Raw genomic sequence first — 27,960 nt, 5'->3', positions numbered from 1 at the left:
TTACTGTAAATTGGGGTCGTCCAACCTTTTCGCTTGGGGGTGGGGGCACATTACAATTTTTGTCTTACATAGGGGCCGGTGAGACAATTTTGGAAAGATAAAGGCATTAAAAATGTATCTTACAATTAATCAAAACAACAACATATGTGCATTTTTGTGAAGAAGCTTTAAATGAGAAGATTAATTTATTGACTTACTTTCTCATCACTATGTTGGACACTGATTTAGTGAGATACCTACATTTTGTTGCTTGCACAACTAGTCAATGTTTGCCCGCACACTTGTTGAAGTAATGCGGAGTATTCCAGATAGATGCCCATCTGTCAGGTGTGATCTTGATCACTCTGTCTCTCTCCCTCTCTCCCTCTCTGCCCACCCTCTCTCTCCCTCTGCAACAACCCCCCCCCACCCCCCAAACATCGCGCTGTCAGTCTCACAGCTGACAGGCACTCAGAGAGGGAACAGCAGTTTCGGAACTTCGGACAGCTTCGGGGTTTTCAAGCGGGCTTTAAAAAAAAATGACCCGCTGGAAAACCTTGAAGCTGTCCAAAATTCAGAAACTGCTGTTCCTGCTCTGAGCGCCTGTCAGCTGTGAAACTCAGCACAATTTTTTTTAAAAGACGGTCTGAAAGTTGAAGACAATGGAAAATTTCTCATCTCTGAAATACATCCGCAGGCCGGATGGAAACCTTTGGCAGGCTGGATCCTGGCCCGCCGGCTGTACGTTGGACAACACTGCTGCAAATAAATCTAACCAGTAGGAACTCTGGAAAGGGTAAATGTCTAATTTTCCTACCCTTCTTATACATTATATTTGATGGCAAGCTACTGTGTTTGTATCACACTCATGTTTTAGATCAAATGTGTATATAGAATATAGTTAGTTTTTTAGTTCTGTGCTATATAGAATGATGGGACAGTCTTATGCTTGAAAATTCCTATATTGCATTTCATGTTGTTCAGAGGAGGCACAGACATTTTGTCACAGGGACATGAAGGGAAGCAGTAAGGAGACCAATAACCCTCCTTCCAAGCCATTGCCACCATTGAGGCAACCAAAGCAGCTGCCTCAGTAAATTGTCCTGAATTGTGAGAGGACTGAAAGATACTAAGTGCTCAAGTGCTTTCAGTTGGCTCATCCCCAGGCTCTGGAATACCCTTCCCACACCTCTCCTCCTCTCTGCTTACTTCCCTCCTTTAAGACACTCCTTAAATCCTACCTCTTTGACCAAGCTTTGGTCATCTGACCTAATATCTCCTTATGTGGATCAGTGTCATATTTTGTTTTATAATGCTCCTGTGATGCACCTTGGGATGTTTTATTACATTAAAGACACAATACAAATATAAGTTGTTTCACTTGCATCAGCTTACTAGCTGCGACAGTAGTTCAAGCAATACTCTGTGTGAGGTATTTGAGCACAACTGCACCTGTTTATATCTTTTAAAGTACAGAAAGTCTTTCTCAGTTTTCAAAACATGCTAATGTTGTGGATTCGAGGTACACTTCAGAGACTTGAACACATAATCTAGTCTCACACGTCAGCGGAGTACCGAGGGAGTGCTGGCTTGCCAGAATTCTTGTCTTTCAAATAAGATGGTAAACTGAGGCTCTGTCTGTCTGTTCATTTGGATGTTAAAAATCTCATCATATGAATCAAAAAAGGGCAGTGAGTTCTCCCTCACCCAACAGTGCCAAAACAGATTATCTGGTGATTTATCTCATTGTGTTTATGAGAGCTTGCTGTGTGCAAATTGGCTGTCTCATTTGTCTGTCTTATGGTAAGGAATACACTTAAAAATATTTCATTAGCGTTGAAATGCTCTGAGATGCAAATTGTTCCTTTTTTGTTGCATAAGTACAAAAATTGCAATGTATTTGTTATTTCTTCAGTTGTGCACTGGGGAAGACTTATACCATCATCTTTGGCCTATTCGGCTACATTTTGTTTAGTTATGCAAATTAATTAAAACTATGCAACATCTTATTTTAACTTTTCACTCTATTTGGATGTAATCCATTAATCAGATACTTATTTATGCAAAACTCTGAATTGTCGTGCTTCAGTTATTAATCACTGGATACCACAATTCTTTTTGTACAGAGAATGGACATCACAAGGATACAATTTGTCCTGGGCAGCAGCGTAAAATGGGGGATAACACATCAGTTTTACACCCTGCCTAATTTTTTTTTCCATTGAAATCTGAATACTTTTTGGATTTAACAATGCACCATCACCAGTTTCATATTACTGCCTAAGACGAATTTCACACCCCAAGGTCTTTGCACAAAATTGTGACACATAATAGTATTTTACGTTCCACAGGGTGATACAAAACATTCAAAATTATGCTTTGTGTGTTGAAAGTTTTGAAACAAATCACTTCATTGTACTCCAAATGGCCTCACGGAAAATGGATAGGAGTCTAATTGTGAATGTTCCATTACAGAAAAAGGAACGTCCAGGTGGAATACTTTTTGTTTAAGGTATTTTCCCTTTCACAGATAGAAATAATCTTACCAAGAAAGTCTTTGAGTTTCTTTAAAAATGGCAATATTATAATTGGCGTGGTGACTCCCCAAAAAGGAATTCTCTACATTATGCCTCCCCAACAGAGCAAGATTTTACCCTCTTGTCCTCCAAATTTGTGAAGCAAGTATTGGGGCATCCTCTGGTGAGCAAGATATACATGTCCAACTCTCCCACCTTCGAACAAGATTTTGTCCCACCAATGAGAAAAACTTCCCCCCCCACACCCCACCATTCTCCACTTCATAATATAAAGAAACAGAAACGGAGCGTACTGAAAAAGTCTTGGAGGACAGTTTGAGTACCAGTCAAGTATCAAGAAGTCTTGAAGCAGTGGTCCTTCCAGAATCTGAGTGAAAAGATCAGCAAAGCAAAATAGGAAACAAAACCAAAAGCTCCCATGCTCAAGCAATAAGAAAATACTCCGACCTCTCAATTGAGACCTGGACCCTCACCTCCAATCTGAGCAAGATTCATGGATCTCCCAACTATTTTGCTTCTCTGATGTAAAAGCTAAATACTGCGGATGCTGGAAATCTGAAATAAAAGCAAAGTGCTGGAAATACTCAGCAGGTCTGGCAGCATCTGTGGAGAGAGAAACAGAGGTTCTGCAGAAGGGTCACAGACCTGAAACGGTAACTCTGTTTGTCTTTTCACAGATGCTGCCAGACCTGCTGAGTATTTCCAGCACTTTCTGTTTTTATATTCCCTCTCTGTCTTCCTACACACCCCGACCCTTCCCTCATCCCAATACCTTCCTTCTCCCCATCCCTTTTCTCCCTCTTTCTCCCTCTTTCATCTCACCACTCCTCTCAGAGCTCCTTTCCCCCTTCTCCTTCCCCCTGCTTTTTAAAAAAATAAATATCTCCTGGAAAATTTAGAAGAGTAGGAGGCGACTTGATTGAAACTATAAGATCCTGAGGGGTCTTGGCAGGGTGGATGTCCCTTGTGGGAGAATCTAGAACTAGGGGTCACTGTTTAAAAATAAGGGGTCGCCCATTTAAGACAGAGATGAGAAATTTTTTCTCTCAGAGGGTTATGAGTCTTTGGAACTCTTCCTCAAAAGGCAGTGGAAGCAGAGTCTTTGAATATTTTTAAGGCAGAGGTAGATAGATTCTTGATGAACAAGGGGGTGGAAGGTTATCGAGGGTAGGTGGAAATGTGGAGTAATCAGTTCAACCATGAACTTATTGAATGGCGGAGCAGGCTCAAGGAGCCGAGTGGCCTACTCCTGCTTCTAATTTGTTTGTCCGCATGCTCGTGGCATTGTGTATGTGAATTAGGATTAAGGGTAGTAGTGGTGCGATAAAGGGGAGTTAGAGGACAGAGAAATAATTGGACATTGATGTGCAGTCATAATTCAGTTCTCATTTTAAAGTCTTACATTTTGTGCTTAAGTTTCTATAACTAGTAGATCTCTTGTAACATTATTTACAGTGGTGGGAAATATAGCTTCTGCCAGTTCTGTGTATGGGCATTATGGGATTTACCCAGGGATACAACCTGCCTGGTTTTCTTTTCCGCTGATGTCAGTAGAAAGTAAAATTGGTTGGTGTATAATGGGCAGTCGATCCTGTATCATCCATTTACAGCATCTCCAATAGTTAAAATTATCCCCAGTGTTAGAACAGTGGGAGTGTATATCCAGTGTAGGGGATAACATTAGAGGCACTGATATACAGAGATCAAATAAATCAAATTCTTTTTTTTAATGTATTCTGGAATTTTTACTTTGCTTTAAGCTTTGGATTTCATAATTCATTCTCTGAAAACTCTAAAAGAGTGGACTTTATATATTTTATATAAATTCCATTTATGTGGTTGGGAACAGCACCACCTGCAAGTTCCCCTCCAAGCCACACACCATCCTGACTTGGAACTATATTACCATTCCTGCAGTGTCGCTGGGTCAGAATCCTGGAACTCCCTTCTTAACAGCACTGTGGGTGTTCCTACCCCACATGGACTGCAGCAATTCAAGAAGGCAGCTCACCACCACTTCCTCAAGGGCAATTCGGGATGGGCAACAAATGCTGGCCTGGCCAGCGATGCCCACATCCCATGAATGAATTTTTAAAAAATGTTTATTCTGTACAAATTTTATAGCTGAAGATAACCAACTAGATGGCATGCAAGATATGCCAATTGAAGTTTGATATCTATGCCAGGAAATTCCTATGTGGTTCATCCAGTCAGCTGCCTTAACTTGGCAGAAACTCAGCGGAAACTTTGTTTTCATAGTTTATCTGGCACTTCTGCCAATCTACTACCAAAGTTATAGTAGCCGATTACGAGAACCCCCAAGGACATTTCTGGCACTAGTATTTTGTAGTACTGAGGTGGTGAAATGGAATTTAACTGCACTGGAAAGCTGAGTGAGGAGGAAGAAACACTGTCACTCAATCTGACACTCTTGGCCACTGGCTTAGATACTGGTACTTAGAGGGTAGCTTCGATACATAATCTGTGCTTGGTGAGTCACCAGGCAAGAGTGGACGGCAGCCAGGCCAGGAGAAAGGATAGCATAGGAGCCAGCTGCCTGAGTTGAGGATGCACACGAGTTCTGCAGCAGAGGACTCAGATGAGCACTTTGATGGGGCGGTGAATAGAAAAAGACTGAAGGGAAAACACACAGAAAAGATTGGTACTTTGGCAGACTTGCCAGAGAGCCATTTGTCACTTCAAGGAACATGGAGGAGTCCAGCTCCAACCTGGCAAAAGGCTTCGCACAGAGCTTGAAGCCTATCCTTTCCAGCGTGGAAGTGGCGGTCAACTCCATGAGAACTCTTATGGACCCAACCATGATGCACTGTTTGCTGGCCAATGTCTCGACCTCCATGACAGCACAAGCAGAAGCCACCCAATGTCTGGCTGCTGCAGTGGAAGCTCAGACTGAGGTTGTGAGATCTCTGCTTGTTGCCATGCAGGCTCAGACTGCTGTCATTATGTCTTCAGATACCAGTGCTCAAAGGGGCTTGTAAGGTCTTGCAGCAGTCCAACAATCAGGCCTCTAACAGATTACTAGGATTGTTGAGATACTGCCCAGGGGAGTGGCAATGTCTATGTAGACCAGCTGTCTTCTCTCAGGATGACAGCATTCATGGTCCCACCAGTGTCACTCCGCTAGTGCCATTGCTGTTACCTCTCAGCCAGCCAGCCCAGACTGCTGACCCCCTGTTGAGGTGGTGCAGTCGAAGCCGGGTCATTCTGGTGCAGGACTGCTTGAGGCCATCCTGCAAGACCATCTGAAGTCTGCTCCGGTGAAATTCAGTAGCTTTCCACTAACCATGCTGCAGCCACTGGGGAGGTACTGTGAAGGAGCACCAGGTTAGGCCAAAGCAGGCCTGGAAGACAGGCACTAATAGAATGCACAAGGATGATAAGTTGAGTATTTTATGGAGTACTGAATGTGTTGTTGGATAAAGTTGGTATAGAATCGTTGTTTTGTGGCAGCTTTTATTTCAGAATTGTGGCCAAAAGAACTCTGTGATGGTCCGTCATAAAGGGATGGCAAGGTGGGGTTTCATTCAGGGGAACTGCAGTGTGATGTGCTCACGGACAGTCTGTCCAGAAGGTGGATGTGTTAGCTGCCTCCTACCTTCCTCCTCCACTTCCTCTTCCTCCTCATCCACCTCCTGAGGTACTCGCTGAACCCATGATGGAAAGGGCTGTGCCCTCACGATGGCTAGGTTGTGGGAGATGCAACAGACCACCATGAATTGGGACGCCTGCTCCAGCTCCTCCAGAGCAGTCCAGGCAGCAGAACGGTTGCTTCAGTACATCAATGACTCAATATCATTCTTTGTTGCAGCCTCATCCTCAAATGCACATACATGCAATCAATATCACCATACACCACGGGAAGCCCACTATCCTGACAAAGCTATTTACCTGCTCCTCCTGCTTCTGTGTTTGGAGAGAAGGTAATGAAATCCTCTCTCCCGGAGTACAGAGCCTCTGTGACCTTTCAAGTGCAGTGATGGATGGCAAACTGTGATATGTTTGCCATGTTGCCTGTTCAAACCTGAAAGGATCCGCTGGGGAAAATATTTACAGCCACGGTCACCCTGTTGGCCACTGGCAGTGCCGTCCTCACCCTGCTCTGAGGCTGCAGGTCCAGTTCGAAGATGTGACAGAGTTTTGTGAGCACCTTCTTGGTGAAGCGCAGCCACTGAACATACTGCTGTTGGCTCAGGTGCAGGTAAAAGAAGTGCTCCTTGAAGACCCGAAACGGGTAAGGCCTCCTGCTGAGATCCCCCCTCCTCTTCCTCCCTCTGCAAGCAACTTGTCTTCTTTGCTGCCTCTCCTCCATCTCCCTTTGATGCTGCTGCCCAAGGGGAACTGCAACTATAGTCCCCATGACTGGGAGCAAATGGTGTACTCGGAGGCCTTTCAGAAGCACACAATGCCTTCCTAGAGTCCAGCACCACTCCCTTCTGACTTTACCAACATTTCTGAATTCCTCCACCAACACAGCACTTTGACAAACTCAACAAGCGCAAATGGATCATTAAAAAAAACTATCCTTCAAGTTGGATGATGATGCCTTTAAATAGCACTGGTGGGGGGGAGTCCACATGCTACTGCATGCACATTCATCTGTATGTGTTTGTGAGGGCATTAACTAGAACTACAAGGTGAAAAATGGAACGTCAGGGGGTCAAATCAGTGTCAGACGCTGACTGATGCCATGATCTGCCTACTCTGCATACTTCCTGCACATGCACATAATGCCTGTGTGGACACCCTCAACAACACTGCTTTTGGCGCAGGTCGTGCTTGAAATGGGCAGGAGCGTCACGGATGCCATTTTTCACCTATACAGGCACCTGTAGCACCGAAACTATTGCCGCTACAGTTATTGCTGTATTTTGCAGCCTTAATATAAATTTTATCTGATTAAAGAATTTAAAATTTTCCTCGAGTTAAATAATTTTGAAAAACCTTGGAACAAAAACTACTGGAATATTGCTTCAATACAGCTGACAGAATAGAATTGAGACATTCTGACAAAGTGGGTACACTGTAGATGCTAAGATGTTATAATCTAGATTCAACTCAGAGACAGATCTTTGGGTGAAAATATCAAATCCAAACTCGGGCTTTTGTGCCTTCAATAAAAACTTTGAAAGTGTTAAAAAAGCAAACAAAAAATTCTATGGATAAATTTGATCATACTATTATGCAATGTGTTTTTGTTTTGTTTTGTTTAAACCCATATTTTGGATGTTACAAATTTTAGTTACTGTGGAAAAACTTGCAGCTGAAGAAACATTTCAGAAAGTATTTAGAGCAATTTGTGAAAACCCAGTGATCAGCCAGGGTGATATTTTCTCACTATATGTGTGTCAAAGGTGTGATAAGGAAGTGTGACACCTTTAACACTGAATATAGCTATCACACCACCACCTACAGGAGTAACAGGTACTTATAATGTTTTCAGTGACGCACGTAACTTATATACCAATTTTGATATCTAATATAGATACATTGATTTGAAATTATTTATAGTTAAATAGCAAATAATTTGGCACTTTGAGAAGTACAGAAATATAGTTGATTAAAATTTTTGGCAGTACAGACTGAAGAGCTGGGAGACACAAAACTGAGGTGCTACTTTACTCAACTGGCAGGAGGATGTAATTATAGCATAACCGGTTTATGTAGGCAGTTTTTTTCATTAATGTAGACATATAAGTTTTTTTGTTGAAAATAGGTGTGAATGCAGAGGAAATCTTTATTATGTTAAAAGCCATGTCTGCTCGTGCTGCCTGTTTGTCACAGATCCTGTGTCATGATTTTTTAAATCTCATTTATGTCATATCTGGTGTCATAATTTTGTTTTCCCTATGGTCACAATTTCCTCACACCTTTGAACTCTCCTGTGTTCGTACCTTTCAGCTCTCCAAAGTAAGTGGTGTTTTTTTCTTTAAAAAAGTCTCTTTAAATTTTTCCTACAGAAGTCTACCAAGGGATCTATTGTCCTGGACTACGTATTCAGACATGCAAACCTGATGGAGACAGACTACTTTGGTTTGCGTTATTGCGACAGGAGTCATCAAACGGTGAGTGATAGAAAAAAGGTGAGGTGGGATTGAGGGTTTGGGGAATAGAGCTGCTGTAATTTATATTAAAAGAAAAGTGACGGCAACTTTCAACAGAATTAAATGATTCAGCAACTGTATCATCTTTGTAAAATTTTCCAGGTCATCAATGTATTAAATTTGAAAATCTTACAGTTAAATAATTTAAATATACCGTTAGAACAATAGTGGCTCAGAAGCACAAGTGGAAGGGAGGGAGGAACTCAAGAAAATTACAATCACCAGGGAAGTGGTACTGATCAAATTATTGGAGCTGCAGGCTGACAAGTCCTCGGGTCCTGGTGGACTCCATCCTAGGGTGTTAAAAGAAGTGGCTAGTGGGATAGTTGATGCATTAGTTTTAATTTTCCAAAATTCCCTAGATTCAGGGAAGGTTCCTTTAGATTGGAAAATAGCGAATGTAACTCCTTTATTCAAAAAGGAAGGGAGACAGAAAGCAAGAAACTACAGGCCAGTTAGCTTAACATCTGCCTTAGGGCGAATATTAGAAGCTATTATTAAAGATATTACAGAAAGGCATTTAGAAAAATTCAAGGTAATCAGGCAGAGTCAACATGGTTTTGTGAAAGGGAAATTGTGTTTAACCAATTTATTGGAGTTCTTTGAGGGAGTTACATGTGCTGTGGATAAAGGGGAACCGGTGGATGTATTGTACTTGGATTTCCAGAAGACATTTGATAAGGTGCCACATCAAAGGTTATTGCAAAAAATAAAAGCTCATGGCATAGGGGGTAACATATTGACATGGATAGAAGATTGGCTAGCTAACAGGAAACAGAAAGTAGGCATAAATGGGTCATTTTCTGGTTGGAAAATGGTGTGCCACAGGGATCAGTGCTGGGGCTTCTACTTCTTACAATTTATATAAATGACTTAGATGAAGGGACTGAAGGTATGGTTGCTAAATTTGCTGATGACACAAAGATAGGTAGGAAAGTAACTTGTGAAGAGGACATAAGCAGGCTACAAAGGGATATAGATAGGTTAAGTGAGTGGGCAAAGATCTGGCAAATGGAGTATAATGTGGGGAAGTAGGAAATTGTCCACTTTGGCAGGGAGAATAAAAAGAAGTATATTATCTAAATGGTGAGAGATTGCAGAGCTCTGAGATGCAGAGGGATCTGGGTGTCCTAGTGCATGAATTGCAAAAGGTTAGTATGCAGGTACAGCACGTACTTAGGAAAGCTAATAGAATATTATCATTTATTGCGAGGGGAATTGAATACAAAAGTAGGGAGGTTATGCTTTCATTATACAGGGCATTGATGAGACCACATCCAGAATACTGTGTACAGTACTGGTCTCCTTATTTAAGGATGGATGTAAATACGTGGAGGCAGTACAGAGAAGGTTTACTAGACTAATACCTGGAATGGGCGGGCTGTCTTAGGAGGAAAGATTGGACAGGCTAGGCTTGTATCTGCTGGAATTTCAAAGAGTAAGAGGCGACCTGATTGAAACATATAAGATCCTGAAGGGTCTTGACAGGGTGGATGTGGAAAGGATGTCTCCCCTTGCGGGAGAATCTCAAACTAGGGGTCACTATTTAAAAATAAGGGGTCGCCCATTTAAGACAGAGATGAGCAGAACTTTTTTCTCAGAGGGTCGTGAGCCTTTGGAATTCTCTTCCTCAAAAGGCAGTGGAAACAGAGTATTTGAATATTTTTAAGGCAGAGGTAGATAGATTCTTGATAAGCAAGGGGGTGAAAGGTTATCTGGTGTAGGTGGAAATGTGGAGTAATCAGTTCAGCCATGAACAACTTGTATGGCGGAGCAGGCTCGAGGGGTCGAGTAGCCTACTCCTACTCCTGCTCCTAATTCGTATGTTTGTATAATGTGCTGCCGTCAATCTTATTAGATTGTCATTGAAACTGGCATTTACACCTATGTGCCTTGGTTGGATGAGTTACCTTATCTCATGGTGTATATATAGAGATACAGCACTGAAACAGGCCCTTCGGCCCACCGAGTCTGTGCCGACCATCAACCACCCATTTATACTAATCCTACACTAATCCCATATTCCTACCAAATCCCCACCTGTCCCTATATTTCCCTACCACCTACCTATACTAGGGGCAATTTATAATGGCCAATTAACCTATCAACCAGCAAGTCTTTGGCATGTGGGAGGAAACCGGAGCACCCGGAGGAAACCCACGCAGACACAGGGAGAACTTGCAAACTCCACACAGGCAGTACCCAGAATTGAACCCGGGTCCCTGGAGCTGTCAGGCTGTAGTGCTAACCACTGTGCCGCCCATGTAGTTGGGCAGGAATACGAAGCAACGAGTTCAGTGTGAGCAAGAGTAAAATATACATTTCCAAATGATTTCGTTGGATGTGGTAAGGTTTACATGCCAGACTCTGCCATCGTTCCAGCTGTGGAAGAGAGTGGCAGAAAATAGCTGAATTGAAGTTCAGATAATTAACAACCGTTTTAAATTGCAGCAATTATTCAAAGAACACAAAACACCACACATTGAAAACATTTATTTAATTACGCCTTACCTGTCATAATCATTTGTTCTGTCTGTGGTGCTTCGACAAATTGTACTGCAGAACATGTGTTTATAACTTCCAGTATATGCATTTTTTTACCTTGTGTTTCATGAAGATTATCTGTTAAGACATGCTAACAACAAATCTGATTCACCGACAGCTCGCAGGTTCCATTGAACTGATGCCTGAGGTTCAAGGCTCAATATTAAGGTGCCTCAGACCTCACTATTCAGGCACAGAGATTGTATCCTGTGCCTCGCCCTGCCTAGATTGCTACATCTTGGCGTTGTCTGGCATTTCATGTTCGAATGCCTCCAATCAGGTTTCAACCCCTGTCACAGTTCGGAAATGGCTCTTATCAAAGTCACAAATGACATCCTATGTGACTATGACGGAAGTAAACAATCCCTCCTCTTCCTTCTTGATCTGTCTGCAGCCCTTGACATGTTTTCTCTCACCATCGTCCTCCAGTGCTTCTCCTCCATCATCCAGCTGAGTGAGAATGCGTTTGCCTGGTTCCATTCTTAACTTTCTATTCATAGCCAGAGAATCACTTGCATTGTCTTCTTTTCCCACTCTCACACAGTTGCCTCCAGTGTCCCCCAACGATCTATCCTTGGTCCCTTCCTATTTCTCATCTATATGCTGTGACCTCATCCAAAAACTCAGATACAATGTCAGTTTCCACCTGTACACTGAAACCCAGCTTTACCTCACCATCACCTCTCCTGACCCCTCCACTGCCTCTAAATTGTCAGACTGCTTATATGACATCCAGTACTGGATAAGCAGAAATTTCCTCCAGTTGAATATTGGAAAGTCTGAAGCCATTATCTTCGGACCCTGCCACCAAATCTGTTCCCTAGCCTCCATTTGTCTCCCTTGAAGATGTCAGAGGCTGATCCAGACTGTTCACAACATTGGTGTCGTGTTAAACCCCTAAATAAACTTTTGACCACATATCCATGCCATTACTAAGACCAGTTATTTCCATCTCCGTAACATCACCTAACTCTGCCCCTGCCTCAGCTCATCTGCTGAAACCCTCATCCATTCCTTTGTTTCCTCTAGATTTGACTATTCTAACGCACTCTGGCAGGCCTCTCACATTCTACCCTGCGTAAACTTGATGCCATCCAAACTTGCAGCAAGTCCCATTTACCCATCACTTGGTGCTCGTTCACCTACATTGGCACCTGGTTAAGTAACACCTTGATTTTAAAATTCTCATCCTCCTTTTCAAATTCCTCCATGGTCTTACCGTTCCCTATCTCTGTAATCTCCTCCAGCTCCACAACCCTCTGAAATATCTGCATTCCTCTAATTCTGGCCTCTTAAGCATCCCTGATTTTAATCGCTCCACCATTGGTGGCTGTGCCTTCAGCTGCCTAGGCCCTAAGCTCTGGAAATCCCTTTCTACACCTTTTCACACCTTTACCTGTCTTTCCTCCTTTATGATGCTCCTTAAAACCTACTGCTCAGACCAAGCTTTTGCTCATAATATAAAACAGCAAATAAAACAGGAAGGGTGGCTCAACCGTGGCTTACAAAAGAAATTAGGGATAATATTAGATCCAAGGAGGAGAAATATAAAATGGGCAGAACAAGCAGCAAACCTGAGGATTGGGAGCAGTTTAGAATTCAGCAAAGGGGGACAAAGGGATTGATTAAGAAGGGGAAAATAGAGTATGAGAGTAAGCTTGCAGAGAACATAAAAACTGATTGTAAAAGTTTCTATAGATATGTGAAGAGAAAAAGATTAGTGAAGACAAATGTAAGACCCTTACAGTCAGAAACAAGGGAATTTATAATGGGGAGCAAAGAAATGGCAGACCAATTAAATACATACTTTGGTTGTGCCTTCACAAAGGAAGATACAAATTACCTTCCAGAAATATTGGGAAACACAGGGTTTAGTGAGAAGGAGGAACTGTATGAAATCAGTATTAGTAGGGAAATGGTGTTAGGGAAATTGATGGGATTGAAGGCCAATAAATCCCCAGGGCCTGATAATCTACATTCCAGAGTACTTAAGGAAGTGGCCCTAGAAATAATAGATGCATTGTTGGTCATTTTTCAAAATTCTATCGACTCTGGAACAGTTCCAATGGATTGGAGGGTAGCTAATGTAACCCAACTTTTTAAAAAAGGAGGCAGAGAGAAAACAGGGAATTATAGACCGGTTAGCCTGACAGCAGTAGTGGGGAAAATGCGAGAGTCCATTATAAAAGATGTAATAGCAGAGCAATTGGAAAACAATGACATGATCGGACAAAGTCAACATGGATTTACGAAAAGGAAATCGTGCTTGACAAATCTACAGGAAATTTTTGAGCATGTAACTAGTAGAATAGATAAGGGAGAACCAGTGGATGTGGTGTATTTGGACTTTCAGAAGGCTTTCGATAAGGTCCCACATAAGAGATTAGTGTGCAAAATTAAAGCACATGGGATTGGGGGTAAGGTACTGACATGGATAGTGAACTGGTTGGCACACAGGAAACAAAGAGTAGGAATAAATGGGTCTTTTTCCGAGTGACAGGCAGTGACTAGTGGAGTACCGCAGGGATCAGTGCTAGGACCCCAGCTATACACAATATATATTAATGATATAGATGAGGGAATTAAATGTAATATATCCAAGTTTGCAGATGACATAAAGCTGGGTGGGAGTGTGAGCTGTGAGGAGGATGCAGAGAAGCTCCAGTGTGATTGGGACAGGTTGAGTGAGTGGGCAAATACATGGCAGATGCAGTATAATGTGGATAAATGTGAAGTTATCCACTTTGGTGGCAAAAACAGAAAGGCAGATTATTATCTGAACGGTGATAGATTGGGAAAGGGGGAGGTGCAGCGAGACCTGAGTGTCCTTGTACACCAGTCGCTGAAAGTAAGCATGCAGGTGCAGGAACAGTTAAGAAGGCAAATGGTATGTTGGCCTTCATAGCGAGAGGATTCGAGGACAGGAGCAAGGATATCTTGCTGCAATTTTACAGGGCCTTGGTGAGACCACATCTGGAGTATTGTGTGCAGTTTTGGTCTCCTTATCTGAGGAAGGATGTTCTTGCTATAGAGGGAGTGCAGCGAAGGTTCACCAGACTGATTCCTGGGATGGCAGGACTGACGTATGAAGAGAGATTGGGTGGATTAGGCTTGTATTCGCTAGGGTTTAGAAGAATGAAAGGGGATCTCATAGAAATTCTAACAGGACTGGACAGACTAGATACAGGAAGGATGTTCCCGATGGCGGGGGAGTCCAGGACCTGGGGTCACAGTCTAAGGATAAGGGGTAAACCATTTAGGACTAAGATGAGGAGGGATTTCTTCACCCAGAGTGTGGTGAACCTGCGGAATTCTCTACCACAGAAAGCAGTTGAGGCCAAATCATTAAATATATTCAAGAAATAGTTAGATATAGTTCATAGGGCTAAAGGAATCAAGGGATAGGGGGAGAAAGCGGGAACAGGTTACTGAGTTTGGACGATCAGGCATGATTGTATTGAATGGCGGTGCAGGCTCGAAGGACCAAATGGCCTACTCCTGCTCCTATTTTCTATGTTTCTATGCTTCTGTCTGCCCTAATACCTCCTCATGTGGCTCAGTGTGATATTTTACTACACTATATATATTATATATATATATCTTCTTTCTTTGGCCTCCTTATCTCGAGAGACAATGGGTAAGTGCCTGGAGGTGGTCAGTGGTGTGTGGAGCAGCGCCTGGAGTGGCTATAAAGGCCAATTCTAGAGTGACAGGCTCTTCCACAGGTGCTGCAGAAAAATTTGTTTGTCGGGGCTGTTACACAGTTGGCTCTCCCCTTGCGCTTCAATCTTTTCTCCTGCCAACTGCTAAGTCTCTTCGACTCGCCACACTTTAGTCCCGCCTTTATGGCTGCCTGCCAGTTCTGGCGATCGCTGACTTGTGATCAAAGTCACAGGACTTCATGTCACGTTTGCAGACTTCTTTAAAGCGGAGACATGGACAGCCGGTGGGTCTGATACCAGTGGCGAGCTCGCTGTACAATGTATCTTTGGGGATCCTGCCATCTTCCATGCGGCTCACATGGCCAAGCCATCTCAAGCACCGCTGACTTGGTAGTGTGTATAAGCTGGGGATGTTGGCCACCTCGAGGACTTCTGTGTTCTGTGACGGTCCTGCCACCTGATGCCAAGTATTCTCCGGAGGCAGCGAAGATTGAATGAATTGAGACATCGCTCTTGGCTGACATACGTTATCCAGGCCTCGCTGCCATAGAGCAAGGTACTGAGGACACAGGCTTGATACACTCGGACTTTTGTGTTCCGTGTCAGTGCGCCATTTTCCCACACTCTCTTGGCCAGTCTGGACATAGCAGTGGAAGCCTTTCCCATGCGCTTGTTGATTTCTGCATCTAGGGACAGGTTACTGGTGATAGCTGAGCCTAGGTAGGTGAACTCTTGAACCACTTCCAGTGTGTGGTCGCCGATATTGATGGATGGAGCATTTCTGACGTCCTGTCCCATGATGTTCATTTTCTTGAAGCTGATGGTTCGGCCAAATTCGTTGCAGGCAGCCACAAACCTGTCGATGAGACTCTGCAGACACTCTTCAGTGTGAGATGTTAATGCAGCATCGTCAGCAAAGAGGAGTTCCCTGACGAGGACTTTCCGTACTTTGGTCTTCACTCTTAGACGGGCAAGGTTGAACAACCTGCCCCCTGATCTTGTGTGGAGGAAAATTCCTTCTTCTGAAGACTTGAGCGCATGTGAGAGCAGCAGTGAGAAGAAAATCCCAAACAATGTGGGTGCGAGAACACAGCCCTGTTTCACGCCACTCAGGATAGGAAAGGGGTCTGATGAGGTGCCGCTATGCTGAATTGTGCCTTTCATATTGTCATGGAATGAGGTGATGATACTTAGTAGCTTTGGTGGACATCCAATCTTTTCTAGTAGTCTGAAGAGACCGCGTCTGCTGACGAGGTCAAAGGCTTTGGTGAGATCAATGAAAGCAATGTAGAGGGTCATCTGTTGTTCCCGGCATTTCTCCTGTATCTGACGAAGGGAGAACAGCATGTCAATGGTCGATCTCTTTGCACGAAAGTCACACTGTGCCTCAGGGCAGACGCGTTCGGCCAGCTTCTGGAGCCTGTTTAAAGCGACTCGAGCAAAGACTTTCCCCACTATGCTGAGCAGGGAGATTCCACGATAGTTGTTGCAGTTACTGCGGTCACCTTTGTTTTTATAGAGGGTGATGATATTGGCATCGTGCATGTCCTGAGGTACTGCTCCCTCATCGAGCATAGGCAAAGCAGTTCATGTAGTGCTGAGAGTATAGCAGGCTTGGCACTCTTGATTATTTCAGGGGTAATGCTGTCCTTCTTAGGGGCTTTTCCGCTGGCTAGAGAATCAATGGCATCACTGAGTTCCGATTTTGTTGGCTGTACGTCCAGCTCATCCATGACTGGTAGAGGCTGGGCTGCATTGAGGGCAGTCTCAGTGACAACATTCTCCCTGGAGTACAGTTCTAGGTAGTGCTCAACCCAGCGGTCCATTTGCTTGCGTTGGTCAGTGATTATGTCCCTTGATTTAGATTTGAGGGGGCGATCTTCTTGATGGTTGGCCCAAAAGCTCTCTTAATGCTATCATACATTCCTCTGATATTTCCGGTGTCTGAGGCCAGCTGAATATGACTGCATAGGTGTTGCCAGTAGTCATTTGCGCAGCGCCTGGCTGTTCTTTGTGCAGTGCTTCTGGCTGCTTTAAGTGCTACGGATGTTAACTCGCTGGGGGCTTTCTTGTAGTTCAACACTGCAATGCGCTTAGCGGCTATGACAGGTTCCAGCTCTTCAATATGAGATTGAAACCAGTCTGCATTCCTCTTCGCAGTTTGCCGTAGGTGGTCAAAGCTGACTCATAAATGGCGTCTCTGATGTGGGCCCACTTGGTCTCAGCATCCCCTGTGGGAGTGTTTTGAAGGGCTTTTACAAGTGAATTTAGAAAGTTTTGTAACAGCTGTGGATGAGAAATTCTGCTCGTGTTGATACTCGGGTGGCCCTTATATGTATACATATATATATATATAATACCCTTATCATACTATAATATTAGATAAGTATGAGAGAGGAAGTACTAGAGGGTCTGTCATCCTTGAAAGTGGATAAATTGCCAGGGCCGGATGGATTGCATCCCAGGTTGTTAAAGAGAGCCAAGGAGGAAATAATGGATGCGCTGAGGATCATCTTCAAATCGTCACTAGATACAGGTGAGGTACCAGATGACTGGAGGTCTGCGAACGTTTGTGCCATTCTTTAAAAAGGGTGTGAGGGATAGGCCAAATAATTACAAGCCGGTCAGACTGACCTCTGTGGTGGGTAAATTTATTTATTTATTTAGAGATACAGCACTGAAACAGGCCCTTCGGTCCACCGAGTCTGTGCCGACCAACAACCACCCATTTATACTAACCCTGCAGTAATCCCATATTCCCTACCACCTACCTATACGAGGGGCAATTTACAATGGCCAAATTACCTGTCAACCTGCAAGTCTTTGGCTTCTGAGGGACAGGATAAACTGCCACTTAGAAAGGCATGGATTAGTCAGGGACAGTCAGCATGGATTTGTTAAGGGAAGGTCATGTCTTACTAACTTGATTGAGTTTTTTGAGGAAGTATCAAGGAGGATTGATGAGGGTAGTACAGTGGATGTGGTCAACATGGGTTTAATAAGGCATCTAACAAGGTCCCAGATGGCAGACTGGTCAGTAAAATGAAAGCCCATTGGATACAGGAGAATGCGGCAGGTTGGATCCAACATTGGCCCAATGACAAGAAACAAAGGGTAGCAGTCAATGGATGTTTTTGCGAATGGAAAGCAGTATCCAGTGGCTTTCCATGTGGGAGGCATGATCGGGAAATTTGAAGATGACACAAAAATTGGCCGTGTAGTTGATAGTGAAGACGATAGCTGTAGACTCCAGAATGATATCAATGGTTTGGTTGAGTGAGTGGAAAAGTGGCAAATGGAATTTAATCCAGAGAAGTGTGAGGTAATGGATTTGGGGAGAGCAAACAAAGCAAGGAAATACACAATAAACGGGAGGATATTGAGAGGGGTAGAAGAAGTGAGAGACCTTGAAGTGCATGTCCACAAGTCCCTGAAGGTGGACGGACAGGTAGATAGAGTGGTGAAGAAGGCATATGGAATGCTTTCCTTTATTGGCCGTAATGAACTGTATAAAACACTGGTTAGGCCACAGCTGGAGTTTTGCATACAGTTCTGGTCACCACATAATAAGAAGGACATAATTGCTCTTGAAAGAGTGCAGAGGAAATTTACAAGAATGGTGCTCGGGCTTGAAAGTTGCAACTATGAGGGAGGATTGGATAGGCTAGGGTTGTTTTCCTTAGAACAGAGGAGACTGAGAGGTGACTTAATTGAGGTGTACAAAATTATGCGGGGCCTCGATAGAGTCAGCAGGAAGCGCCTGTTTCCCCTAGCAAAGAGGTCAATTACCAGGGGGCACAGATTTAAGGTGATTGGTAGAAGGATTAGAGGGGACATGAGGAAAAACATTTTCACCCAGAGGGTGATGGGTGTCTGGAACTCACTGCCAGGATCGGTGGTGGAGACAGAAACCCTCAATTCTTTTCAAAGGTACCTGGACCTGCACCTGAAGTGCTGTAAACTGCAAAGCTATGGACCAAGTGCTGGAAGGTGGGATTAGATTAGGCGGCTAGTTTTTGCGACCGGCATGGACACGGTGGGCTGAATGACCTCCTTCTGTGCTGTAATTTTTCTATGTTGCTATGGTTCTAATACCCCTGTGAAGTATTTTACATTTTATTGTTTTAAAGTGGCTTTATAAATACGGGTGGTTGGTGTCGAGAGAAGGATCTACTGTAGGAAGGATATAAGGGTCCTTGAAAGGGTGCAGTGGAGATTTATTAGAATGGTTCCAGGGATGAGAAAATTTTAGCTACAAGGTTAGGTTGGAGAAGCTGGGGTTGTTCTCCTTGGGGCAGAGGAGGTTGAGGGGAGATTTGATAGAGGTGGACAACATTATGACAGGTTTAGATACAGTAGACATAGAACTGCTGTTTCCATTAGCTGATGGCACACAGATTTAAGGTTTTGGGCAAGAGATGCAGGGGGAGGAAGAGAGGAAGAATTTATTTTACGCAATGAGTGGTAATGACCTGGAACTCACTGCCTATGAGGGTGATGGAAGCAGAAATGATCAATGATTTCAAAAGGAAATTGGATGGGCACTTGAGGGAAATAGACTTGTAGGGCTACAGGGTTAGAGCCGGAAAAAGGCACTGGCGGGATTGCTCTACAGAGAGCCAGCATAGACTCAATGGGCTGAATGGCCACCTTCTATGTCATAATGGCTCTATGACTCTAATACCTTGAATCTATTTATAGGAAAATCTAATATATGTTTCAAATCTAAATAAATCAGAGAATGCTGAAAATGGGAGCTTTTGTCTATGAAAAGCTTTCACGTGTTTCTGCTATGAAATGTATTTTGATTTATTCCTGAATCTATTATTACTTTGCTCTGTCAATCCATCTAAAAGAAACACAATTGATGTGTTCTAACAGCAACCATTTATTTTAAACAGTACTGGCTGGATCCCACAAAAACCCTTGCTGAACACAAGGACCTAATAAACAGTGAGTAATGGCTTCAATCAATTCTTGGAACATAGATTTGCTGCTTTACAGGGCCAGTAAAACGAGATGGACAGCTTAGGGAGTACTGCTTTTGTGTATTTCTGAGTCTCCTTGCACCACATGACCAAAACAATGCAAATCATCTTGACTTTCACCCGCACACAAATGAACTAATATGTGGGGAGGAGGGGTGGGGGGGGGCCGGTGGTTTACGAAAAGTGATACCTCAGCCTTCTGGCAAATTTTATGATAATTTTGGTTTATAGACCTGAGCCATTCAGATTACTAAAATGTGAGTCTTACTGACTTGGGCCTACCATAGATCCCTTCTCAGAATCAGTGGCATCAGTTTCTGGATTAGACATTAAATCAAGGCTCTGTCTTTTCTCGCAGGTGGACATAAAAAAATCCCGTGGCACTATTTCAAAGAACAACAGGGGATTTCTGCCACGTATCCTGGCCAATATTTATTCCTCAATCAACATCACAAAAACAGATTAGCTGGTCATTATCACCTTACTGTCTGTGAGGGCTTGCTTAATGCAAATTGATTGCCTTATTTTCTACATGACAGCAGTATACACTTCAAAAGTAATTAATTGGTTGTGAAGTGCTTTGGGACGTCCTGAGGTTGCGAAAGGTGCTATATAAATGCAAGTCTCTTTTTCATAAGCATTCTGAGCATCTTTAGTGGAGTTGCCAGAATTTGTTCCACCTCTTATTTGTACATTAGGCAGCGAAAATAGTATGTACAATGTTTCCAAAGGTAGACCGAGCAAACACTTGGATGAGACAAGGTCAGATATGAATTATTAAACTGCTGTGTTTCACAGTAAGGCAAATTTATAGAACAGCCATATGATGGAACTCACTTAATTCAATCAGTACAATTTGTGTAATAATATGAAATAAAGAACATGCCCCATCACTCCACACCAATGAGATATCCTGATTGACCTAAACAAGGTTTTTAATGATCCTCCAGCATTTCTAATCACTTTACCTTAAAGTTCTGTTCTTTCTTGTTCTTTGGCCTCCTTATCTCGAGAGACAATGGGTAAGCGCCTGGAGGTGGTCAGTGGTGTGTGGAGCAGCGCCTGGAGTGGCTATAAAGGCCAATTCTAGAGTGACAGGCTCTTCCACAGGTGCTGCAGAAAAATTTGTTTGTCGGGGCTGTTACACAGTTGGCTCTCCCCTTGCGCTTCTGTCTTTTTTCCTGCCAACTGCTAAGTCTCTTCGACTTGCCACACTTTAGCCCCGCCTTTATGGCTGCCTGCCAGTTCTGGCGATCGCTGGCAACTGACTCCCACGACTTGTGATCAATGCCACAGGACTTCATGTCGCGTTTGCAGACGTCTTTAAAGTGGAGACATGGACGGCCGGTGGGTCTGATACCAGTGGCGAGCTCGCTGTACAATGTGTCTTTGGGGATCCTGCCATCTTCCATGCGGCTCACATGGCCAAGCCATCTCAAGCGCCGCTGACTCAGTAGTGTGTATAAGCTGGGGATGTTGGCCGCCTCGAGGACTTCTGTGTTGGAGATACGGTCCTGCTACCTGATGCCAAGTATTCTCCGGAGGCAGCGAAGATGGAATGAATTGAGACGTCACTCTTGGCTGACATACGTTGTCCAGGTCTCCCTGCCATAGAGCAAGGTACTGAGGACACTTAAGGTACTGAGTACCTTAAAGTATTGTCTTTAATAAACCTGAAACTCTTCCTGTTTCAAAAATTCCAACCATTTGCTCTCTCGATTTCCCCCATCAACTGTGATCAAAGACTGCCCAAGCTCATTGGGGATGAAGTGTTTTTCCATTGTTTAGACAGCCTGACAAATTGATTATTGTTTATATTCTATATCATAACAATAGCAACACTAACTAATTAGCATCTTAATTACCTCTTGCTTCAGACCTTTGCTTTTTAAGTCGCATGAATACACAATGCTTTAACAACACTGAAAGTGAGTCTTTTTTCTCAGTCCTTTCTATGGAAAAATGTTCAAATGATTCTGAAACATGACAGAATGTCTGGTGCAGTATCATGGCTAATGTGGGTGAAATTGATGGCAGTCATGCATGTTCACAAGAGAACAAGACAGGATTGGATAAAGAAAATCCTTCAGGCAATTTGATCTGATCCTTCCACAAAACCAATCCTTGATTCTTTCCATTACAGCACCCGTGCGCTTCTTAAATGGGTTTATGCCCCGGTCTCAACTTCCACTCTTGGCAACCCATTAAAACTCTGTATAAAAAAAAACATGCTGATATGTGTCCTTCACAAACATGAATCTATGTTTTTTTGTCCTGGTTATCTGCAGGTGTTTTTCTGGATTTGCTTTGTCTGACCCATTAAGTGTTTTAGATATCTTTAAGGTGGTTAAATTTGACTTGAGTGGTATCGCATCGATCACTGGTTATGCACCCTGTCCAAAATTCAGTTCCATTGAAGTCTGTTTTGTGTCCCCAGCCAAGCTGAAATTCACCACATATATATTTTTGAGGCTGAAGGCTCCTAACTTAGGTGGTAAATGAATCCTGATTTCTCTTATTCTATCCTCTGGCCTGCCTTCCACATTAATTAAAAACTTCATGCTTGGAATCTCAGTCCCATTTTAAAAGAGCAATGTTGGGCTCCACTCATTTGGAGCCTCTGTTTACTGTATTATCCTGCGCTTTACTGAAAATAATCTAAGACTGCAGCTTGTTGTAGACCATCACTAAGAATGAACAGCATTATATATCTAACACGAATACACAAAACATGATTCCAGTTTAAAACTAAACACGTCTGAGCCTGCTTGGTTTTTCACCCTGCCACACATGTCATGAATTTTGAGGCTTCTTTATCCTTTTTTTTAAAACTCGTTCATAGGATGTGAGCATTGCTGGCAAGGCCTGCATTTACTGCCCATCTCGAAGGTGAACAACCTTCTTGAACCGCTGCAGCCCATTTGGTGTAGGTATCCCCACAGTGCTGTTGGGGAGGGAGTTCCAGGATTTTGACCCAGCAACAGTGAAGGAACAGCGATATATTTACAGGTTAGGATGGTGGGTGACTTGGAGGGGAACTTACAGGTGGTGATGTTCCCATGTGTTTGCTGCTCTTGTCCTTCTAGATGGTAGAGGTTGTGGGTTTGGAAGGTGCTATCAAAGGAGTCTTGGCAAGTTGCTGCAGTACATTTTGTAGATGGTACTATGCGGCAGTGGTGAAGGGAGTGAATGCTTAAGGTGGTGGATAGGATGCCATCAGCAGGCTGCTTTGTCCTAGATGGTGTCGAGCTTCTTGAGCTTGTTGGAGCTGCACTCATCCAGGCAATTGGAGAGTATTCCATCACACTCCTGACTTGTGCCTTGTAGATGGTGGACAGCCTTTGGAGAGTCAGGTGGTGAGTTACTCACTGCAGAATTCTCAGTCTCTGATCTGCTGTCGTAGCCACAGTGTTTATATGGCTGGTCCAGTTAAGTTTCTGGTCAATGCTAACACCCAGGATGTTGATAGTGGGGGACCCAGCAAAAATGGAGGAACAACAATATGGCGGGGGGGGTGGGGGGGGGAATTTTATGCTCTTCCCCATGGTGGGTTTGGAGGCAGGGAGAGCGTAACATCAGATGGAATGGTGGCGAGGGGGCGGGGTTGTGGGTGGTGGTTGTGGGTGGCGGTTGCTGGCAATGGTGGGGGATCCCACCACTATCCTACCTCTGCCAAAATTTAGTCCAGTGCAGGAAGGCCTGTGAACGGCCTTCCCACCCCACTACTAATTGAGGCCCTTAACTGGGCAATTAACCCTCTATTAAGGGCCTCTTCCCACCACAGCCACAATTAGTACATTAAGAACAAGAGGATAACTAAGGAAAGGGTAGGCCCATCAGAGATGTACAAGGGAGCTTATGCGTGGATGCAGAAGATGTGGGCAGGGTTCTTAATGAGTTTTTTGTCTCTGTCTTCACAAAGGAGAGGGATAATGCAGGCATTATAGTAAAAGAGGAGGAGTGTGAAATATTAGATACAATAAGTATAATGAGAGAGAAAGTACTAGAGGGTCTGACTTCCTTGAAAGCGGATAAGTCACCAGGGCCAGATGGATTGCATCCCAGCTTGTTAAAGGAAGCCAGAGAGGAAATAGCGTATGAGCTGAGGATCATCTTCAAATCCTCACTGGATACAGGTGAGGTGCTGTAAGATTGGAGGTCTGCGAACGTTGTACCATTGTTTAAAAAGGGTGCAAGGGATAGGCCAAATAATTGTAGGCTGGTCAGTCTGACCTCGGTGGTGGGAAAATTGTTAGAATCTATTCTGAGGGACAGGATAAACTGCCAATTAGAAAGGCACGGATTAATCAAGGATAGTCAGCATGGATTTGTTAAGGGAAGGTCATGTCTCACGAACTTGATTGAGGAAGTAACAAGGAGGATTGATGAGGATAGTGCAGTCGATGTGGCCTACATGGATTTTAGTAAGGCATTTAACAAGGTCCCGCATGGCAGACTGGTCAGTAAAATGAAAGCCCATTGGAAACAGGAGAATGTGGCAGGTTGGATCCAAAATTGGCCCAAATGACAAGAAACAAAGGATAGCAGTCGACGGATGTTTTTACGAATGGAAAGCAGTATTCAGTGGCTTTCCACAGGGCTTAGTGTTGGGTCCCTTGCTGTTTACGGTATATACTAATGATTTGGACTGAAATGTGGGAAGCATGATTGGGAAATTTGCAGATGACACAAAAAATGGTCGTGTATCAAAAAGGAGGAGGTGTTGGGTGTCTTGCAAAGCATTAAGGTAGATAAGTCCCCAGGGCCTGATGGGATCTACCCCAGAATACTGAGGGAGGCAAGGGAAGAAATTGCTGGGGCCTTGCCAGAAATCTTTGCATCCTCATTGGCTACAGGTGAGGTCCCAGAGGACTGAAGAATAGCCAATGTTCTTCCTTTGTTTAAGAAGGGTAGCAAGGATAATCCAGGAAATTATAGGCCGGTGAGCTTTACGTCAGTGGTAGGGAAATTATTAGAGAGGATTCTTCAGGACAGGATTAGAAACAAATGGACTTATTAGTGAGAGGCAGCATGGTTTTGTGAAGGGGAGGTCGTGTCTCATTAATTTGATTGAGTTTTTTTTTTAGAATTAGAATTAGAACATTACAGCGCAGTACAGGCCCTTCGGCCCTCGATGTTGCGCCGACCTGTGAAACCATCTGACCTACACTATTCCATTTTCATCCATATGTCTATCCAATGACCACTTAAATGCCCTTAAAGTTGGCGAGTCTACCACTGTTGCAGGCAGGGCGTTCCACGCCCCTACTACTCTCTGAGTAAAGAAACTACCTCTAACATCTGTCCTATATCTATCACCCCTCAACTTAAAGCTATGTCCCCTCGTGTTTGCCATCACCATCCGAGGAAAAAGACTCTCACTATCCACCCTATCTAACCCTCTGATTATCTTATATGTCTCTATTAAGTCACCTCTCCTCCTCCTTCTCTCCAACGAAAACAACCTCAAGTCCCTCAGCCTTTCCTCGTAAGACCTTCCCTCCATAACAGGCAACATCCTAGTAAATCTCCTCTGCCTTCTTAACAACCCTATTAACCTGGGTAGCAACCTTCAGGGATTTATGCACCTGGACACCAAGATCTCTCTGTTCATCTACACTACCAAGAATCTTCCCATTAGCCCAGTACTCTGCATTCCTGTTACTCCTTCCAAAGTGAATCACCTCACACTTTTCCGCATTAAACTCCATTTGCCATCTCTCAGCCCAGCTCTGCAGCCTATCTATGTCCCTCTGTACCCTACAACATCCTTCGGCACTATCCACAACTCCACCGACCTTCGTGTCATCCGCAAATTTACTAACCCACCCTTCTACACCCTCTTCCAGGTCATTTATAAAAATGACAAACAGCAGTGGCCCCAAAACAGATCCTTGCGGTACACCACTAGTAACTAAACTCCAGGATGAACATTTGCCATCAATCACCACCCTCTGTCTTCTTTCAGCTAGCCAATTTCTGATCCAAAGCTCTAAATCCCCTTCAACCCCATACTTCCGTATTTTCTGCAATAGCCTGGGGAACCTTATCAAATGCCTTACTGAAATCCATATACACCACATCCACTGCTTTACCCTCATCCACCTGTTTGGTCACCTTCTCGAAAAACTCAATAAGGTTTGTGAGGCACGACCTACCCTTCACAAAACCGTGCTGACTATCGCTAATGAACTTATTCTTTTCAAGATGATTATAAATCCTGTCTCTTATAACCTTTTCCAACATTTTACCCACAACCGAAGTAAGGCTCACAGGTCTATAATTACCAGGGCTGTCTCTACTCCCCTTCTTGAACAAGGGGACAACATTTGCTATCCTCCAGTCTTCCGGCACTATTCCCGTCGACAATGACGACATAAAGATCAAGGACAAAGGCTCTGCAATCTCCTCCCTAGCTTCCCAGAGAATCCTAGGATAAATCCCATCTGGCCCAGGGGACTTATCTATTTTCACACTTTCCAAAATTGATAACACCTCCTCCTTGTGAGCCTCAATCCCATCTAGCCTAGTAGCCTGAATCTCAGTATTCTCCTCGACAACATTTTCTTTCTCTACTGTAAATACTGACGCAAAATATTCATTTAACACTTCCCCTACCTCCTCTGATTCCACACACAACTTCCCACTACTATCCTTGATTGGCCCTAATCTAACTCTCGTCATTCTTTTATTCCTGATATACCTATCGAAAGCCTTAGGGTTTTCCCTGATCCTATCCGCCAATGACTTCTCGTGTCCTCTCCTTGCTCTCCTTAGCTCTCCCTTTAGATCCTTCCTGGCTAGCTTGTAACTCTCAAGCGCCCTAACTGAGCCTTCACGTCTCATCCTAACATAAGCCTTCTTCTTCCTCTTGACAAGCGCTTCAACTTCTTTAGTAAACCACGGCTCCCTCGCTCGACAACTTCCTCCCTGCCTGACAGGTACATACTTATCAAGGACACGCAGTAGCTGCTCCTTGAATAAGCTCCACATTTCGATTGTGCCCATCCCCTGCAGTTTCCTTCCCCATCCTACGCATCCTAAATCTTGCCTAATCGCATCATAATTTCCTTTCCCCCAGCTATAATTTTTGCCCTGCGGTATATACCTGTCCCTGCCCATCGCTAAGGTAAACCTAACCGAATTGTGGTCACTATCACCAAAGTGCTCACCTACATCTAAATCTAACACCTGGCCGGGTTCATTACCCAGTACCAAATCCAATGTGGCATCGCCCCTGGTTGGCCTGTCTACATCCTGTGTCAGAAAACCCTCCTGCACACACTGGACAAAAACTGACCCATCTAAAGTACTCGAACTATAGTATTTCCAGTCGATATTTGGAAAGTTAAAGTCCCCCATAACAACTACCCTGTTACTCTCGCCCCTGTCGAGAATCATCTTCGCTATCAAATATCATCTTCGGATACAAAAGGTGAAGTCACATGGGATCAGAGGGGAGCTGGCAAGATGGATACAGAACTGGCTCAGTCATAGAAGACAGAGGGTAGCAGTGGAAGGGTGCTTTTCTGAATGGAGGGATGTGACTAGTGGTGTTCCGCAGGGATCAGTGATGGAAACTTTGCTGTTTGTAGTATATATAAATGATTTGGAGGAAAATGTAGCTGATCTGATTAGTAAGTTTGCGGAAGACACAAAGGTTGGTGGAGTTGCGGACAGTGATGAGGATTGTCAGAGGATACAGCAGGATATAGATCGGTTGGAGACTTGGGCGGAGAAATGGCAGATGGAAGTTTAAAACGGACAAATGTGAGGTAATGCATTTTGGAAGGTCTAATGCAGGTGGGAAGTATACAGTAAATGGCAGAACCCTTAGGAGTATTGACAGGCAGAGAGATCTGGGCGTACAGGTCCACGGTTCACTGAAAGTGGCAACGCAGGTGGATAAGGTAGTCAAGAAGGCATACAGTACGCTTGCCTTCATCGGTCGGGGCATGGAGTATAAAAATTGGCAAGTCATGCTGCAGATGTACAGACCTTTAGTTAGGCCACACTTAGAATATTGCATGCAATTCTGGTCGCCACACTACCAGAAGGATGTGGAGGCTTTGGAGAGGGTACAGAAGAGGTTTACCAGGATGTTGCCTGGTCTGGAGGGCATTAGCTA

The 27,960-nt window shown here is 43.8% G+C and overlaps 1 protein-coding gene across 4 annotated transcripts in view; it reads left to right on the top strand.

Annotated features, from left to right (window-relative positions):
- Window positions 1-27,960, top strand: part of epb41l4a (erythrocyte membrane protein band 4.1 like 4A) — a 402,316-nt gene that overhangs the window by 189,578 nt on the left and 184,778 nt on the right. For all 4 annotated transcript variants that reach the window (XM_068029826.1, XM_068029828.1, XM_068029827.1 and 1 more), the window contains exons 4-5: window positions 8,495-8,599; window positions 19,746-19,797. In XM_068029826.1, the coding sequence (XP_067885927.1) occupies window positions 8,495-8,599; window positions 19,746-19,797 (157 nt within the window). The remainder of the gene's footprint in view (window positions 1-8,494; window positions 8,600-19,745; window positions 19,798-27,960) is intronic.

The sequence above is a fragment of the Heterodontus francisci genome, chromosome 4, assembly GCF_036365525.1.
Source record: "Heterodontus francisci isolate sHetFra1 chromosome 4, sHetFra1.hap1, whole genome shotgun sequence".
NCBI classification, from domain to species: Eukaryota; Metazoa; Chordata; class Chondrichthyes; order Heterodontiformes; family Heterodontidae; genus Heterodontus; species Heterodontus francisci.
The sequence above is the reverse complement of the archived record's forward strand: the minus strand, read 5'-3'. Positions and strand labels throughout refer to the sequence as shown.